The following is a 17447-nucleotide window of genomic DNA, read 5'->3' on the forward strand; positions in this document are numbered from 1 at the left end:
ACAGGCAAACATGGGGGGGGTGAACACCGGGAATAAGGGAGATTCGTAGGTAGGGCTTGGACTTGCTGACCCTTTTGGCATGGCCGTTAATATGACTCCTATGCTGAGTTCATGCTACAACATGATCACAGTTAGCACAGCGGGCAAGACATGCTCGTCGTAGAATATGTGACTGTCATTATCTTTTTCTCATCCTTGTCTTGATTCTAATTGGTATTCTTGTAATGGTCACAACTGACTACCGATACGACAACACTGGACCTAATTATAGAGAGTGGGGCAGCGGGGTGTACAACCGTATATAGAAGTCAATAAACTACACCTAATAAGACGCTCCAACACCGTTTCCAAGTCACATTCTCTCTATCAAGGCAGCAACATATTTGAATCCATTCACTGGCCGAAGCTACGAAGGTCTACCACGACAACTCTTGTCCCTGGTAGGTAATGAACTTGCCCGAAGTTGCCTCTCGAGTAGCCCCGTCAATCACCTCTAGCATTCCCTTGACGCTATTGTCAATCGTCTCCGGAGGGCCAGATTCGTATCCCCACTGCTGCGCGACAAAGTCTCCTGCCCGCGTCTGTACCCATCCCGGATGCAGTGCCACGACAATCAAACCCGGGTGCTGAAGATGAAGTGCGCGCGTGATCCAGTTTCCCGCCGCACGGCTGGGTCCATAAGCGCCGCCCGGGACGGGTTCTTGGTCGCCAATGGAGCCGACTGAAGAAGAAATGTTGATGAGCTTGGGCGTGGCGGTAGACTTCTGGAGCAAGGGCCACAGTCCCTGGAAGACGAGTAAGGGGGCAATTGTGTTCGTTTCGAAGGATGCCCGCAGATCCTGAGCTGAAATCAAGGCGGCTGGCACCATGGGGGCTGCGTATCCGGCGTTGCAGATGAGAACGTCAATGTGGTCAATGCCAGCGGCAGCATTGAAAGTCTCGGCGACCTTTTCGGGGGCAACAGCCGATGAGAAGTCGAGCTGGAGGATGTGGAGGCTGCTCTGTTCGCCTACGCTGACAGCTTGGGTTTCCGCCTGGAGACTGGCGGCAGCCTCCTCATTGCGGACAGAAGCAATGACAGTGGTAGCTGGGCGTGCTAGGAGCGATTTGACCAAGCCGAGACCGAGACCTCTATTCCCGCCGGTGACAACGTAGACTTTGTTGCTGGACGCCATGGCTAACGTAGTGAATAGAAGAAAGTAGCACGGCAGAGTGCAGGATATGGATCCAAGAGCGAAGTGTCAATTTGGAAATCAGTGGTCAATTTTCTAGTGTACTAAGGCAAAGGGGGAAGGGAAATACAGAGGGGCAGTGCCGGGGAAAGAACAGGGTTTATATAGTCGGGCCCCTCTCCTGATCCTTCTTTGCTTACTTTTCATTTGCACTCAGTACACTTCTCTCATCAGAACTTAGGGTTTCCTCCTTGGGTTGGGTTGGTGGCCTTAAAGCCTGAGACATGCCCGTCTAGCTGAACCGCCTGATTGGACAGGCCTAGGACATACATCCCCACTACTACGAGGCGTCGTCATCTGCCAACTCACTTCGTAATCCATGATCTCTAACAATATTGGAACTTATATACAATAGCTAAGTTATGATTACTGGTCAATATGCAATTTAGTCGAAGCCCTGTTTTTAGTGGCGGCCGGTTGCTCTATTTCAGCTGGGTTGGTGTAGTGAAGTCATTCTCGATCGCGGACTGGAGCTATAGAATGGATGGTGGTTGAGTCTGGCCGTTGATTGTACTGGAGGTCCACTTGACGAATGGCAAATGCGCACAGTAATGCGATATATATATATATAGAGAGAGAGAGAGAGAGAGAGAGGACTACCAGAAAGGCTTGGGATTTCATTCAGTGGAAAAAAGAGAAAACAGTGAACTCTCTGCCGGATAAGAAGGCCTCGATGAGGATCCCACTCGATGAAACGGCACTTGCTCTCACGGCTTGAGTAGCAGGATATAATTGGCTTGCGTTCCTAATCTTGTTGCTAGCTTTCATCCCCTTTGAAGAGCCCTCAGCAAGTGGATTTGCAAATAGCGGATATTTTGAGGGACTTTTTTGGCGTGTTGGTAATGGTCTATAGTCTTCTGGATCTTCTCAGGTGTGAGTTCCTCTTCATCATCGAGGTGCAGCACGACGAGTGGGGCTGTCGGGACACCGTAATGCTGAAGGAGCATCTTGTTTTAGATTATACATTGTTAGTACAGCACTGTCAACATCTCTGTCACCCATGCTCATGAAAAGTACTTGTCCTTCCCTTACCCAAACACAATTTCATAGTCGCCGCATCAGAAAATATAAAAGGAACACGATACGCCTCTAACCGAGAAGGTGCCTGCCCTTCCCTGGCTGTCCCGTACAAGCCCTCAGTCATATTGAAAGCTAGACTCCAGGTTTCGCTGTCTCCTGCAGCAAGTCTCTTGACGAGGGCATGAATGCCTGGGACATGCGTGACATCATTTCCGAGTTTGGCTAGTGAAATCAGCGATTTAGTCTGCAGCTTCATCCACCTCTAGCGTTCTGCAGTCTTCTTCTGAATATCCCAGCGAGCGAAAGATGGCGCAGGATTCGTAGACAAGAGCTATTGTTTGCTTGTGGTATGTCATTATTGGGGGTGGTTTAGTATCGGTGTATGCCTGATCAGTCGGTAGGCAATGAGGATAACTGTATACCCTTATAGCGGTGTGATTCCTGCACGATTAAAAAGTGACGCAAAGATCTGCATGGTGGATACTCGGCCAACCCTGCTCAGAAGGGTTGCCTGCAGATATTCCCCATGCAATATGTGTTATGTTTTCCGGAAAGGAGGCTGATATGGTACAATCAGAATACATCCTCAAAAGCCTCCCTGAGGTAGAGCACATAGCTAGGAAGGTTTCTGTCATATATTGAGGGATTTTGGAGATCAGATGTTGTAGATATACATTTCTCAATATATAAAGCTGTTATAAAGCCTGCAGTGTTCTCTAGCAGCCGTACATGCAGATTGTAGTGAGCACTACTCAGTAGGTTCCTATAAATAACCTGGAAGAGTTTAGGGTATGCTAAGTTGCTAACCAGTCTCCATATCAAATGGTGGAGTGGAAACTGTGGAGACGGAAAGGTCGGGAGTCGGCGGCAGAATGTAGGGAAATCATGATGAAACAGGACGGATACGCACCCGCAAGCTAGGGCTTAGGGTACATCACGTGCAACTGGTAGACATCACGTGGGCCACTTGTTTGCTAAGCGAGAAATGGTGAAATTGAGTGTCATCGCCTCTTCCGACCAACCGGACCTTTCAGCGATCGTCAGCCAGCAACAACGAAAAATCGCAACCAGTATGTTATTCCAGTGTTATAAGTGGTGTCGTTATTTTGATATGGGGTGATGAGCTAATTTGTTCTTTTTTTCGCGCGTCTACAGTGCAGATGTAGGTTTCCCTCGTACTCCGCACCCATATTGAACCTTTAAACCCGCCGATGCGACCCAGAACCGGCTGCGAAAGATATGAAATGAACGATGACGGGGGAAACGTTGCTGACAAGATTCCGATGATAGTTTCGTCAAGACCCTCACGGGTAAGACCATTACCCTCGACGTTGAGTCGAGCGACACCATCGACAACGTCAAGGCCAAGATCCAGGACAAGGAGGGTATCCCCCCCGACCAGCAGCGTCTGATCTTCGCCGGTAAGCAGCTTGAGGATGGCCGCACCCTGAGCGACTACAACATCCAGAAGGTATGAAGGATCCCAATCTCGAGGTGTTTGATTCGGATGGCCTTTCGTGATCGGATATGAGAAACGTGCGATGCGGTTTGTTCGCGATGGAGATGTAGCAGATCCGATCGCACGGGCAACATATTGGGGACGAATTTGAGGCTCAGAATCTGGATATATACATTGTTGAATGAAAGGAATGGTCGGCTGATGGGCATCAACCTTATAGGAGTCCACTCTCCACCTCGTCCTCCGTCTCCGTGGTGGTATCATCGAGCCTTCCCTTAAGGCCCTCGCCTCCAAGTACAACTGCGAGAAGAACATCTGCCGCAAGTGCTACGCCCGCCTTCCCCCTCGTGCCACCAACTGCCGTAAGAAGAAGTGCGGTCACACCAACCAGCTCCGCCCCAAGAAGAAGCTCAAATAAACGATTCGCCCTATCTATCTTGTTACGGTTTTTCTACGTTGCTGTGGTGGAGACTTGCTGGGGGTTATGAGTCGATTGCAGTCTGGGAGGTTTTGTACGGCGTTAGAATGATGAAACATTACAGCCAAAGTCAAATGTTATTAGTTGACTCCCTCTCGGATCAAGTTGCAATCAAAAGAATTGTAAAAATTCAACTTCGCTCATAATCCCTTGTTCTGATAGGTACAGTTTTACAAACACATGCAAGACCATTGGACGTAGAAATGAAAACAAGAAGTCAATACATAGTTAGGAATATAGCTCTGCTGCCCGAGCAGATCCATCAAGTCATCTAGCGGATCCAAGATATATTGGAATTGGGAGGAACCTCAGGTCCTCTACATGCCCAACATGCGTCGCTTGTCGTCATCGTCATGCTTATCGTCATCATGGTCCTTCTCGTTGTCGTCCTTGTTCTTCTTGGAAACAGGGCTTCCATGGCTGCAAGTGCGATTGATCAGCAAAGGAAATAAGTATCAAGAGAAATATTGAGGGGACTCTTACGCAAAGAACAGGATCTTGATCGCGATGGCGAAACCTGCGTGCAGCACAACGACCAGAATCAATAGAATCTTGCTGGCCTTAGCGTCCGTAGCACTCAGCACAGGATACAAGTTCCGCAGCAGGAAAAAGACGGTCCAGCCAAAGCCAACTCCAACAAGCGCCCAATTAAGCGCAGTCAAGGGGCTCCAGCTCACCAGCGCAACGGCAATCCAGACCAAATTCGAGTATCCATACAACGCCCAGCACTCAATCAAGTCCGCGGTGGAGCTACCGAACCAGCGCAGTGCCCCCCACAGGGCAATTGGTAGAACGAACGTATATCCGTAGACCAAGCCCGCAGCCCCAGAGAGAAGCGTAAAGTCGTACGCGAAATGCTCCTCATCGTTGTTTGAGAGCCATTGCGAGATGGTGCCGGTTAAAAAGAGGATCACGACCACGGTCGTGGCGATCCAAAATGGGCCGTACAGGTCCGCGTTGCCTTCCAGGACATCGAGGAAGTTACTGCGCGGGTACACTGCCGCGACGCATCGTCTTAGAACCTCGTTCGTATCGACATCGAAGAATTGCGCATAATAATGGATCGACCACCAGGTATGTTTTGAAGGGGTGCCGCCAGGTGACCTGTCACGACCGCGGGAGGAACCTCCGCCCAGAAAAGGTGCCGAGTCCTGCTGCACTTTGGCGTTGCGCTGATCATTTTCGAAATCTTGTAGAAAGCGTGGGTTAGTTACTCCCGATGGTGAATCCCATGATGGCCTCCTTTTAGAGAAACAAACATACTGGAGGGATGAAATTCAAGGTCCTCCTGAAGGTCGGTATGGCCAAGGTCGCCCTGGAACCAATATTAGGTCGTCTCGAGTCGAGCAAGCAAAATTGTGAAGACGTACCTCGGTGTCCGCATCTACAATCACATCATAGCCCCGGTTCGCCATGTTGGGCTGTTCGATATGTCTAGAGAGCTATTGTTGGTATGGGACAATGGAGATAGAGAGTTGCGGAAGAGTACACATCAGCGGCTGGCGGCATGGTCGTAATCAGCCACGCACTAGCCACCACTTTGTGGGACCGGCGGGTACCTAGCAAGTATTAAATGTTTTACTTACCAAGTTTCTACCACTAAATGTTATCCTACGTCGAAATGAAACCAACTTGTTAGGAAGTTTGTCCACTGAAATAATTAATACACAGTAGTATATTAATATGATATTGTACACACTAACGCCATCTTAACCCAATATTCTCCACGCCAACTATGAAGTGGAAGACTAGGAAAGGTCGTGGGATTGGAAAGCCAGCTTGAATCGATTAAAATACGACCATATAGTCGTGTCAAAGCCCTTCTTCCTCATCCATACTGACAAGGCACCGACCAAAATTGTGACAGCCACGGTTCCAATTGTTCTCCTGTGCTGCCACAAGAAATCAACCGCCTTCTTTTTCCGCTCTTCGTAGCGCAGTTGTCGCACTTGTCTATCAAAAAGAAATATAGCTTCTCCAATTGCTTGTTTCGCGAAGATATCTCGAGTACTTTTCAGCACACTAGTCTGAGGAATTTTCTTCCAAGCCCCAAGCGGGAGTGATTCCGGAGGGTAGTCATTGAAGAGTTGCACAGCGTTCGATATCAGACCTTCAAGATCTAGAGGACATGGTAGCTTAGAAAGTGTGAAGTGTAGCATCTCAGGTTCGTCTTCAGGGATTTCTAGCAGCTCCTTCTTGCGGGAAAGAATGATAGCAACAAAAAGATAAATAGAAACGACTGGTTCCCGAGCCAACAGGAAGTCAAATAATCGAGCGATGTCGCTATACTCTTGAATATCGTGAGCATACAATGTAAGAGTCGCTGCAAGCGCAAAGAATGGCTTGATATCCGCAAGATGGCGTCGCAATACAGGGTCAGCTCTTTCCATGATTGCTGGGATAAGCTGTAGGTGTTTCACTGTCGGGGAAAGAGAGGGCAGCATATAGTCTCTTATCCGGAAGAGGGACAGCCGCGTAACTGCTGAGGCCGCCATCTGCCCCCCAAGTACTAGTAGTAAAACTTGCACGATATCATGATAGCCTTGAAAATAGCACAGCATTGGATAATGCCGTAGCACTTGTTTTATCAGAAAGGACAGCTCATCTTTCTTTGAAGCTAGCTCTTCGTCACTGCCTATACCAAAAGGATTAGTGTATGTAGAAGCTTGGGAGGCAAGGATACCTACAATTAGGATAATACACAAACGACCTGTTCACGTCTAGTTGCACTTGGTCTTCATCTACATGCGGTGATAGGTCTTCCCAGTCCCCGAGCTCCTTGTCTCGGTCGCTTTGGAGAAGAATAGGCCCTATTTCTTGGTTATCAATGTATGATGGTCATTCATGTTGGTGACTTACAAGCTTGTCGTCTAATGTCATCGCGAAGAAAACCACCTTCTGAAGTGGCATAAGAGACCAAAGCATCCAAATCGCGCATCTCGCATGCCCGGCGAATTTTATCCTCCTTCTCTGCTATGCGAGCTGCAGCTTCCTCATTTTGGATTCTCTCCAAAACTTGAGATGCATTTTCAGATACAGAATCCTGCGCTGTTTCAAAACATGTTTCCGAGCTCTCACTCTCATGATTGTCTTTGGAATCAGAACGATGCTCCATCTTTGGGCTGAAAAAAGAAGCGGTTCTTTCCAATGTTCGTCCGTGCTAACGGAAACTTATAGGGGTAGCAAATAAAAAAAGCGATGGTCGAGTTGCAAATTAGGATTTATCAGTATTTTTCGTCTGCTAGGCTGGCCATGGATGATAAAGATTATTGCTATTATTATGATTACCAGCTGGCAAGGGCCCCACGAGCTACGTGCCAAGTCAGACCGATGCGGAATTGGGTTGATAGTTGACAGCGGGCATCAGGAGAGGATTGGCATTTTAGCGCGGGCGATTTGCATGCCAAATGAACTTAAGGAACACTATGGAGTAAGGTAGATGCACGCTGAGTCTAAAGCGGACACATTGCTGCACGCCTCAGGCTAGAAGCTGTGATGTCCCGTGATTTGTTGTTCATTGGGTTTTATCCGACCGCCCCCAATACCGCAAACAAGGCATCAATCCTATCAGCCCCTCGGAAGATATGCAGTTGTTGTCAGCCTCGAGAGATACCCTATGCCTCTCAAACAATGCTGCCATGACCTAATGTCACAGATCCTGCACTAAGAGGCCAATACTGTGTATTTCGGTGCCCAAAGGTGGTGCAAGAGTTCCTGTTGAACTTGCCCGCAGCTTGAGTGACGGACCCATGCGTTTCTTGGCGGTTGTATTCGCAATTCCCACATAGTTCCTTTGTTTGTTCCGCTCAAGCCTGAATGCTCAAGGGGGAATGGCCCTGCCTTATTGAATACATGCTATTGGTACGGAACATCCTTGTATGGCGATCCATATGCTGTAGTAAGTCCTCAGATCCACTCGTCTTCCTAGGAGGATATTCTAAGCACATGCAAACAGGTACATTGCCCCTCAGTTAGAAATTCATCTGTTACCAGGCGCTTGCTTCTCGATCATTTGCGACGAGGTGCAATTCGTGGTCAATTGCATCCTGGGTAGTTGCACTCGGGACACACCAAAATGGGATATTGTCCTTATACAGCCTCAATGAGCATGTTAAATGAAGAACTGCCTTTTGGACCCTAACACTTTCCTATTCGTCACCAAGCCTGTTCTTCTTTCTACCCGAACAAATTGTGCCACTGCGAGGGCATCGTGTCATTCTACGAAATCCCAGGCGAAACGCTGGCTAAATAAAACCAACCGATCTTCCCTCGAGGGGCTTTACTCACCTTTCTCGCATTGATTCCTTTGCCTTCAATAAATACTTTATTCGCCGCGGTATCCGTCTTTAGGAAACTGCAACTTCTTCACTAAACCACTATGTCTTTCCCAAGAAACTACCAGGACACTAACTCCAATTATGCCAATGCCTCCCTAAAGCGCCACGGTGCTGATCAGATGGAGATAGAAGATAACTTATTCTCTTCTGATTCCCACCCGAGAATGGGTCTTTTGTCTCGCACGCTGATACCAAGTCCAATCATTCAGTGGATACTACCTGCGCGCCTGAGAAGTGAACACCAAAATGACGTTGTTTTTATCGGCGAGCGAAGTTTGCAGATTAAGGAGGCCGTGTCCGGTTTCCATTTAGAGGACGTCACTTCAAAGTCGGACTTTGATTCCAATATCATGGCAGCAAAAGTCATCAACGTGGGCACAGAATTACCTTGGGAGGCACAGATGAAATTGGGAGCAAGCGCTGCACCTGTCAATTCAGAGCCGCAGATAGGGTTGCCTCCCCAGATATTGCTGCTAAGTCTCGCCTCAAGAGAACTAGTTTTCCTTTATTATTCGATGTCGAGTGATCAATTCATCCACCACCATCGGCCCTTACCGAGTGATGTCAGTACATTCGAGCGTTTCGGTCGGAATATTGCGGTGGAGCCAAGGTGATGATCCCTTTTGACTCGCTTGGGCATGACTAACAGGCTTGTCAGATCTCGTGCTATAGCGGTTAGTGCGTCTTCTGATTATTTTGGTGTCTTTACTTTGAAGCAGCCACCAGTTCTCCAGTCACAGATGGCACATCACCAGCTAGACCCCATATCGGAGGTATGTGCAAAGTTGTAGTTTTCACCTGCATGTACTAAGCTACGATTTAGGAACGCTTCTTTCGTGTCGATGGTGATATCATATTCATGGAATTTCTCTATCCAAGACCAGAGGATGACGGCAAGATTCTCCTCCTTCTTTTAGTCGCCCACGATCAGATTACCCATGCGATATGTTATGAGTGGGATGCGAGCGAACATCTGCGCCAAGCTTCTCCAATAGTCACCAAGAGACTACTGCCACCTGAAGACAGACTACCTACAATGCTCATCCCCTTGACCAAAACGTCCTCTTTCATGCTTGTTACAACGAGTACAATGGCTGTATATAAGAACAGGCTAGATCCTCGCAGACAGCCTAGCAGGTATCCGCTTGGTCTCCCTGATCGAGAGTCTCGAAAGTCTCCATTGTGGACTCGTTGGGCAAGGCCATTGCGCAATTGGCTATACAACCAAAAGCACGACGACATATACCTTTGCCGTGAGGATGGTCAAATCTCTTACTTGGGAATCGGCAACGAGGGTGAAGTCGAAAATCAAGCGCATCTTGGACAACTTTGTTGTGACGTCGATGCTGCATTCGATATTTTACACTTTGGTAACGAGGGTGGTGATCTCCTCCTCGCCGCTGGCAACACAGGAGATGGTGGTCTATTCGTCCAAAAAGCTCGAGATCATCCTAGATGTGTCCAAAAATTCATGAACTGGTCCCCTGTCACGGACTCTGTAATTGTGAAGTCGTCTAATCAGCAATTTCCGTTGTCTGCAGACATCGCTAGTGATCGACTGTTTGTTTGCTCCACTTCATCTTTCGCACAGGGTGCAATCGTTGAACTGCGTCACGGGATTGAGGCGCAGATAGGCTTGGTCGTCTCTTTAGAGGGACTGTCGGGAACAAGAGACATATGGACAATGTCGACTGGCACAAATGGCGGTGTTATCGTGCTAACATCCGATCCTATGTCTTCGGTCCTCCTGGACCTACCGGCCGATTTCGATGAAGAGATATGTGCTATTGATGAGGCGGATTCCGGCCTGGACTGTGGCTCCCAGACATTGGCGGCAGGAAGCACCGATATAGGTGTTATTGTTCAGGTGACGGAAAGGGCGATTCATCTGGGGGCAACCTTTGCATCGATGCGGAGCTCTCGTTTTGAGTATGGTTATGACCAGAGTATCACTGTTGCTGCCGTAAATGGCTCTGCATCTCTTATTGTCGCCGCAGTTCGCGACCAAGATGGACTGCACCTTCATGCTAAAAGGCTAACCCCATCTGGCGACCAACTTTCTTTAACCGATGTGGGTGAGCCGTTAAGGATGCATTTCGAACCCGTCTGCATCTCTGTCCTAACTTTCGACTTTGGGTCTCTCATATGCGTGGGTGCGGGCAATGGGAAGATATTTCTCTATGTCATAGAGAATGAATCTATCACGTTCATGTCCGAGAAAACCATGGACGTAGCGTATAATGAGGACATATCCAAGGCAATTGATAGCCTTGCAGTTATCAACAAAGTAGAAAACGGGCCGTTGAAGAAGTTTGTCTTGCTTTGCGGTCTACGAAGCGGCATCCTGGTTCCATTCGGTGTGACGTTAGACAGTGTTAATGCCGTGTCTTCTATTGGTATGTCTACCTCATATCTGGAGAGTAGATTCTTACTGACCTATGGTGTGCATCAGTGATGACCCAGGCGACCCCGCAAAGATTAGGGCATACTTCACTCAATGTACAGAGCAGAGGAGACCTTGCATTGTTGACGTGTGGGCAAGGATTTTGGCAAATATCATGTGCACATGACAGTATGATGCCGGACTGTACTCTTCAGAGGATTTGGATCACGGACCAGAATAATGTAAGTCTCAGTATTCCCCCACATTCCTAGGAGCAGCAGCTAATGGTCGCAGCCTGCCTACCACCCAAGAAGTATCCACAGCTTTTCAGTCGCCAATTTTGCGAATTCAGACGTGGAAGGTCTCTCTAATACGCTTTTCTGCATTGCAGACGGGCAGCTTATGGTTTGTACTATACAGCGGGAGGAGAAGACTGTCCCCAGGAGAATAGGGTTGCCAGGCAGCGCCACTAAGCTGGCATATTCTCAGTATCTGAAGAGCTTGGTTGTGGCATACAGCCGAACTGAATTCGACACTGACGCGGATCCTATCAAGCGCTTCACGCGGTCTCACATTGAGTTCGTCGATCCTGATTCACAGCAAGCCATCTGTGGTCCGGAGGATAAACTCAGGCCCTGGAGACCGCATGGAGCAGCTGGAGAGAAAATCAGTTGCATTCTAGAGTGGACACCCAAGAAAGGTGATGAGGAATATCACTTCATTGTTATTGGTACGGCCCGTAAAAACCAGCAGGACCGAGGCCGGGTCATTTTTCTACAAACGTCAAGGATGTCGTCAGATCCTTCGCAAATCGAATGTAACGTGAAATATGTTCACAAATTTGAGGGACCGGTTTATTCGATCGCACCATATGGTAACTTTACTCTAATGGTTTCAACTGGGCATGAGATCGTACCATTAGAACCCAAATTTTCACAGACCAGATGGCTTAGGGCAGCAAGGTACCCTGTGCCGTCTCCAGCGGTTTCTATGAGCTCTCATGAGCCCTACTTATACATGTCAACTTCAAGGGAATCTCTTATGATCCTGAATGCATCTGAGGAAAAACTGGTGCTCCATGCTTACGATCGGCAGAAACATGACGGGCTCTCCCATGTCCATATTGGAGGAGATATGCAACTCACACTTGCCTCCAGTAGAGGTGGTCGGGTCAGTCTTTTGACTGGGAGAAGAGTAACTGAGAATGATAAGATGATGCCTGTAGCATTTTGCGAAGCACATCTTTCTACGTCTGTAACGAAGCTCAGCCCAGGCACCCGGCACTCCACTATGCCTACCAGCTCCCAAGTTATCTATGGGACAGCCATGAACGGTACAGTTTACCGCTTCTTGACACTGAAGGAGAAGGAATGGCGTTTGCTGCATTTGCTGCAAAATTTGTGCATCCGCGACACAGTCATATGCCCTTTTACGTCGAAAAGGAAACGGCAGCGGAATCCTGCAGGATACGAATCCCTTGAATTCCAGCCTTCTCAGATGCACATTAATGGGGATATATTGAATCGTTTATCAATCCGAGGGCCGAGCTATCTAATGTACATGCTGGTTACGGAAGAGTTCTACAGCCCCTCGACTCCAGAAACTGGCTCGCCACAGGCCATATATGAACGGTTTTTGGAGCTGTCGAAGGATCTCCTTGGAGAAACTTCGAACCCGGTTGAAGATGTAATGATGTGGCTCAAGCGCACACTACATGTGGGATTCTAGACGGGAAATGTTAGGTGAATTAAAATGCACATATGCTGTACATTGAGAGTAAAACACAAAGTAAGGCCAATAAATCAGAAATTTTTATTCTTATTGGAGTATATGCAGGAATGTATGAATCTCAGCGTGACGGAAGAAAGGAAGGACAAAGCGGAGAAGTACCTTGACGGCCTGAGGCGGCCAAATGGCACTCGGATATCAAAGCTCAAGGATTTGTCCCCACCAAAACCATCCCAAAATTCTTATTACCCACTCAAAGGCACTCGTCGAGTCTCCAGCCTTGGACCTTATCAACCACAGGGGGAAAAGGTGCTCGTTATATCTTTTCACCTCGGTCTTTCTTTTAAATTTCCTTGTGGAGGAATTCAGGCCTAATTTGCCACTCTGTTCTTCTTCGACGGCCGCAAGTAGCTGCCGGAGATTCTGATATTCTTGTTCGTGCACCTGCCTACTCTCCATTCACCCATCTCCGACCCTGGTGGCGCTCTCTTCCTTCCTGTTACTAACATATATTCCTTAGGAGTACGCAGGGATATCTCTACTGTCTCCTGTAAAGAGAGACGATCCGCTTTGATTGAATCCTTATCCGTCCGATCAGTAGCTCGATATCACCAAGATGGCGCCTAAGAAGAAGGGAAATAAGAGACAGGAGGCTGATTGGGAAGCCGAGCTCGGTGAGGCTGCCCCCGGAGTCGAGCCTACCCCCCAGGAGGATACCGCTCCCGCCGAGGAAGAGACTGGCGGCGGTCTGCTCGCCGCTTTGAGGAAGAACAAGGCCAAGAAGGGAAAGAAGGGAAAGCAACAGAACGATTTCGTTGAGGGTGAGGATGCACCTGCGGCGAACGAACCTGAAGACTTTGCCAGCAAGCAACCTGAAGAAGGCACTTTCGAGGAGGAGGATGACGTCTTCTCCAAGAAGAATCAGAAGGCTGCCCAGGCCGCTGCAAAGGCCGCTGCTGCGCCCAAGGGGGCCGAGGGTGAGGGTGAATTCCGTGTGAAGTCTAAGAAGGAGAAGGAAAGGGAAAAGAAGGAGAGAGAAAAGCAGCGGAAGAAGGAACAGGTATCTATCGGCCTTTTAGTCCCTGTCTCGGTCTCGGTCCCATTACACTTGCGCTAATTATTGAATCTACTATCTAGGCCGCTAAGAAGAAGACCGAAAAGCCTCAGCAGCCTGCTAAGGCCGAGCCTGAGAAGAAGCAAGAGTCCACGCCTGCCGCTGCTGCTACCCCCGCCCCCGCTGCCCCAGAACCTACTGGTGGCAAGAAGAAGAAGGTCCCTGCCCACCTTGCTGCTCTCCAAAAACAACAGGAGGCTCTTAGGAAACAGCGTGAGGAAGAGGCGCGTCTTCTAGCCGAGCAGCAGGCTTTGGAAGAGGAAAGGAGACGCGCGGAAGAAGAGGAAGAGAAGAAGAGAGAGGAGGCTCGTCAGCGCAAGAAGGAAAAAGAGAAGGAAAAGAAGGAGCAGCTCAGGAAAGAAGGAAAGTTGCTCACTAAGGCCCAGAAGGAGGCAAAGGAGCGCAATGAGCTGCGTCTGAAACAGATGCTTGCTGCAGGTGCAGGCAAGGTTGCCGGCTTGGAAGAACAGGGTGCCGAGAAGAAGAAGCCTGTTTACGATAACAAGAAGAGGCAGAAGAAGAAGGGCCCAGCTAAACAGGAAGAAGACCTGGAGGCTGCCGCCGCAAGGGCTAAGGCGCAGCGTGAAGCTGAAGAAGAACGCCGAAAGAAGGAGGCCGAAGAGAAGGCGAAGGCTGAGGCTGAAGCCGCCGCCGCCGCTTCCTCCGCTGCTGGTGGAGAGGAGAGCGAACTGGACGACTGGGAGAAGGCTGCTGACGCAGAAGATGACGTGAAGGACTCATGGGACGCTCCTACAGATGAGGAAGACAATACCGAAAAGCCAGCCACAAATGGCGCCAACAAGACCGAACTCCCTGAGAGGCCTGCTGCAGCTCAAAAGAAGACCGACACCAAGGAGGAGGACGAGTCTTCTGAGGAGGAATCTTCCGAAGATGAGTCGTCTGATGAAGAACAGTCTGCGGCACAGAGGGCCATTGCTCAAAGGAAAGCGGAAGCCGCTGAGCGCAGAAAGAAGCAGCATGAGGAGGCGATGGCAGCTCGCTCAAAGGACAACCTGCGCTCCCCCATCTGTTGTATTCTGGGACACGTCGATACCGGTAAGACCAAGTTGCTGGACAAGATTCGTCAGACAAACGTCCAAGAAGGCGAAGCTGGTGGTATTACTCAGCAGATTGGTGCTACTTACTTCCCTGTGGATGCTCTGCGTCAGAAGACTGCTCCTGTGAACAAGGACGGTTCATTCGACTTCAAGATTCCTGGTCTGTTGGTCATTGATACCCCTGGTCACGAGTCTTTCTCCAATCTGCGTTCTAGAGGTTCTTCGCTTTGTAACATCGCCATTTTGGTCGTCGATATCATGCACGGTCTCGAGCCGCAGACCCTCGAGTCTATGAGGTTGCTCCGTGACCGCCGCACTCCCTTCATTGTTGCACTGAACAAGATCGATCGTCTGTATGGCTGGAAGAAGATTGACAACAACGGCTTCCAGGAGAGTTTGGCTATGCAGAACAAGGGAGTCCAGAACGAGTTCCGTACGCGTCTTGAGCGAACCAAGCTCCTGTTCGCCGAACAAGGTTTCAACTCTGAGTTGTACTGCGAGAACAAATCCATGGCTCGCAATGTCTCTCTCGTGCCAACTTCCGCTCACACTGGAGAGGGTATCCCCGACATGCTGAAGCTGCTGACCACTCTGACTCAGGAGCGTATGACTAACTCGCTCATGTACTTGTCAGAGGTCGAGTGTACTGTTCTTGAAGTGAAGGTGATTGAAGGTCTCGGTACGACCATTGATGTTGTCCTTTCCAACGGTATTCTCCGGGAGGGTGACCGAATCGTACTATGCGGTCTCAACGGTCCTATATCAACGAATATCCGAGCGTTGCTGACGCCCGCACCTCTGAAGGAACTTCGTCTGAAGTCGCAGTACGTTCATAACAAGGAAGTCAAGGCTGCCCTTGGTGTTAAGATCGCAGCCAACGATCTCGAGCATGCCATTGCTGGTTCTCGGTTGATGGTCGTCGGACCTGATGATGATGAGGAGGACATCGAAGATGAAGTCATGTCTGATCTGGAGAACCTGCTGAGCAAGGTTTCCAAGGATCAGCGTGGTGTCAGTGTCCAAGCCTCGACCCTGGGTTCCCTGGAAGCTTTGCTTGAGTTCCTTCGTGTCTCTAAGATCCCCGTTGCCAACATCTCCATCGGTCCTGTTTATAAGCGTGATGTGATGATGGCTGGTACGATGTTGGAAAAGGCTAAGGAGTACGCCGTCATGCTGTGCTTCGATGTTAAGGTTGACAAGGAAGCGGCTGCGTATGCCGAGGAAGTTGGTGTCAAGATCTTCACCGCAGACATCATCTACCATCTGTTTGATGACTTCACGAAGCATATCGCTGAATTGACGGAGAAGAGAAAGGAGGAGAGCAAGATGCTTGCTGTCTTCCCTTGTGTTCTTAGTCCCGTCGCCGTCTTCAACAAAAAGGATCCTATCGTCATTGGTGTCGATGTCATTGAAGGTAGCCTGCGGATGCATACACCACTTGCTGCGGTTAAGGCCAACCCAACGACTGGAGCCAAGGAGATTATCGAAATTGGCAGAGTGTGAGTCGCTTTTTCCCCGTTTTTTTATATTCCTGGCGCCTTACTAATATCGGATTATAGTGTATCGATTGAACGTGATCACAAGGCAGTCAGCGTGGTCAAGAAGGGCCAACCCTCTGTTGCTGTCAAGATCGAGGGAGCTAACCAGCCCATGTACGGACGTCAATTGGAAGAGAAGGACACCCTGTACTCCAAGATCTCCCGTGCCAGTATCGACACTCTTAAAGAGTTCTACCGTCCGGACGTGTCGATGGAGGAGTGGGGTCTTATCAAGAAGCTCAAGCCCGTGTTCGATATCCCGTGATTGTGTACGAGGTTATGACCATCATAGCCTGGGGACCTATGAATCATTCCAACAGGTCCTCGATGGTAACCATAAGGCATTCGACACTTGGCCGTTTGCTGGAGTTCCGGACAGACTCAACTATCGGGTAACGAGCTATCAGGCATGTGCCCATATGTATAGGTTTACCATATAGCGATGCGATTTCTTTATGTGCCGTGATGATTTAATGTACTGCGTTGAAGTAGTACATGACGTGATGAAATAAAATATGGATAACGTGTGTTTAAAAAGATGGACCACGGTTATCTCCGGGGTTAGGCTGGGATGGAGAACAAGAATAAAAGTCACTTAAAAGACCTGCATGCATGAGGAATGATCACGACTGGATTGTCCAAAAGCAAGATGTCTGTACAGAAATGGATTTCAAGTGGCTGTGGTCGATGCCTATAGTTATGCTTGTTAACGATACTTGCGATTGAGTTCAATTCATTGGATTTCTTTGACTTCTACCGTATGTGATTAACATAGACGGTCTTTGCAGTAACATATCACTGTTCCAATAAACCGCATTTCCCCTTCATCCAGAATAACCATAACCTACTATCTAATACAATATATACAACCGCCCCTCAACCCTTTCCCTAACCCTCCCATGAGCCCAGAAGGGAAGTAAGAGAGAGAGGGGGGAGATAAAAGAAAAAAGAAGAGAGAACTACTCCGACTCCCCCTCCCACCTCTCAACCTTACCCTTCCTATCCGCCCAATCCAACCAACTTCCGTCATAAACGCCAATCCTCTCCGCGTCATACCCAGCCTGCACCGCCAACTGCGCCGCAGCCTTCGCCCTCACCCC

General features: G+C 49.0%; 8 protein-coding genes across 8 annotated transcripts; 5 read left to right on the top strand and 3 right to left on the bottom strand.

The window, feature by feature from the left end:
• Positions 1-416: 416 nt before the first annotated feature.
• Positions 417-1175, bottom strand: AO090003000946 (SDR family oxidoreductase; the record flags this gene model as incomplete). The annotated part of the gene is made up of 1 exon (XM_001820010.1): positions 417-1175. The coding sequence occupies one exon, from the start codon at positions 1173-1175 to the stop codon at positions 417-419; it is 759 nt and encodes a 252-aa protein (XP_001820062.1).
• A 2328-nt stretch (positions 1176-3503) lies between these two features.
• Positions 3504-4129, top strand: AO090003000947 (ubiquitin-60S ribosomal protein L40; the record flags this gene model as incomplete). Its single annotated transcript, XM_023235106.1, has 3 exons — positions 3504-3517; positions 3543-3723; positions 3932-4129. The coding sequence occupies 3 exons, from the start codon at positions 3504-3506 to the stop codon at positions 4127-4129; spliced, it is 393 nt and encodes a 130-aa protein (XP_023090157.1).
• Positions 4130-4506: 377 nt separating this feature from the next.
• Positions 4507-5604, bottom strand: AO090003000948 (Yip1 family protein; the record flags this gene model as incomplete). The annotated part of the gene is made up of 4 exons (XM_001820012.1): positions 4507-4609; positions 4673-5378; positions 5453-5504; positions 5560-5604. The coding sequence occupies 4 exons, from the start codon at positions 5602-5604 to the stop codon at positions 4507-4509; spliced, it is 906 nt and encodes a 301-aa protein (XP_001820064.1).
• Positions 5605-5937: 333 nt separating this feature from the next.
• On the bottom strand, positions 5938-7304 carry AO090003000949 (TBC domain-containing protein; the record flags this gene model as incomplete). The annotated part of the gene is made up of 3 exons (XM_001820013.3): positions 5938-6824; positions 6877-6999; positions 7049-7304. 3 exons carry the CDS (start codon positions 7302-7304, stop codon positions 5938-5940), a joined length of 1266 nt encoding a protein of 421 aa, XP_001820065.1.
• A 1263-nt stretch (positions 7305-8567) lies between these two features.
• Positions 8568-9140, top strand: AO090003000950 (uncharacterized protein; the record flags this gene model as incomplete). Its single annotated transcript, XM_001820016.3, has 1 exon — positions 8568-9140. One exon carries the CDS (start codon positions 8568-8570, stop codon positions 9138-9140), a length of 573 nt encoding a protein of 190 aa, XP_001820068.3.
• A 1963-nt stretch (positions 9141-11103) lies between these two features.
• On the top strand, positions 11104-11862 carry AO090003000951 (uncharacterized protein; the record flags this gene model as incomplete). The annotated part of the gene is made up of 3 exons (XM_023235107.1): positions 11104-11151; positions 11204-11783; positions 11849-11862. 3 exons carry the CDS (start codon positions 11104-11106, stop codon positions 11860-11862), a joined length of 642 nt encoding a protein of 213 aa, XP_023090158.1.
• A 64-nt stretch (positions 11863-11926) lies between these two features.
• AO090003000952 (uncharacterized protein) lies at positions 11927-12637 on the top strand (the record flags this gene model as incomplete). Its single annotated transcript, XM_023235108.1, has 1 exon — positions 11927-12637. The coding sequence occupies one exon, from the start codon at positions 11927-11929 to the stop codon at positions 12635-12637; it is 711 nt and encodes a 236-aa protein (XP_023090159.1).
• A 616-nt stretch (positions 12638-13253) lies between these two features.
• On the top strand, positions 13254-16612 carry AO090003000953 (putative mitochondrial translation initiation factor IF-2; the record flags this gene model as incomplete). The annotated part of the gene is made up of 3 exons (XM_001820017.3): positions 13254-13697; positions 13775-16308; positions 16369-16612. 3 exons carry the CDS (start codon positions 13254-13256, stop codon positions 16610-16612), a joined length of 3222 nt encoding a protein of 1073 aa, XP_001820069.1.
• Between the last annotated feature and the right edge of the window lie 835 nt (positions 16613-17447).

Source organism: Aspergillus oryzae, chromosome 2, assembly GCF_000184455.2.
Source record: "Aspergillus oryzae RIB40 DNA, chromosome 2".
NCBI lineage: Eukaryota > Fungi > Ascomycota > Eurotiomycetes > Eurotiales > Aspergillaceae > Aspergillus > Aspergillus oryzae.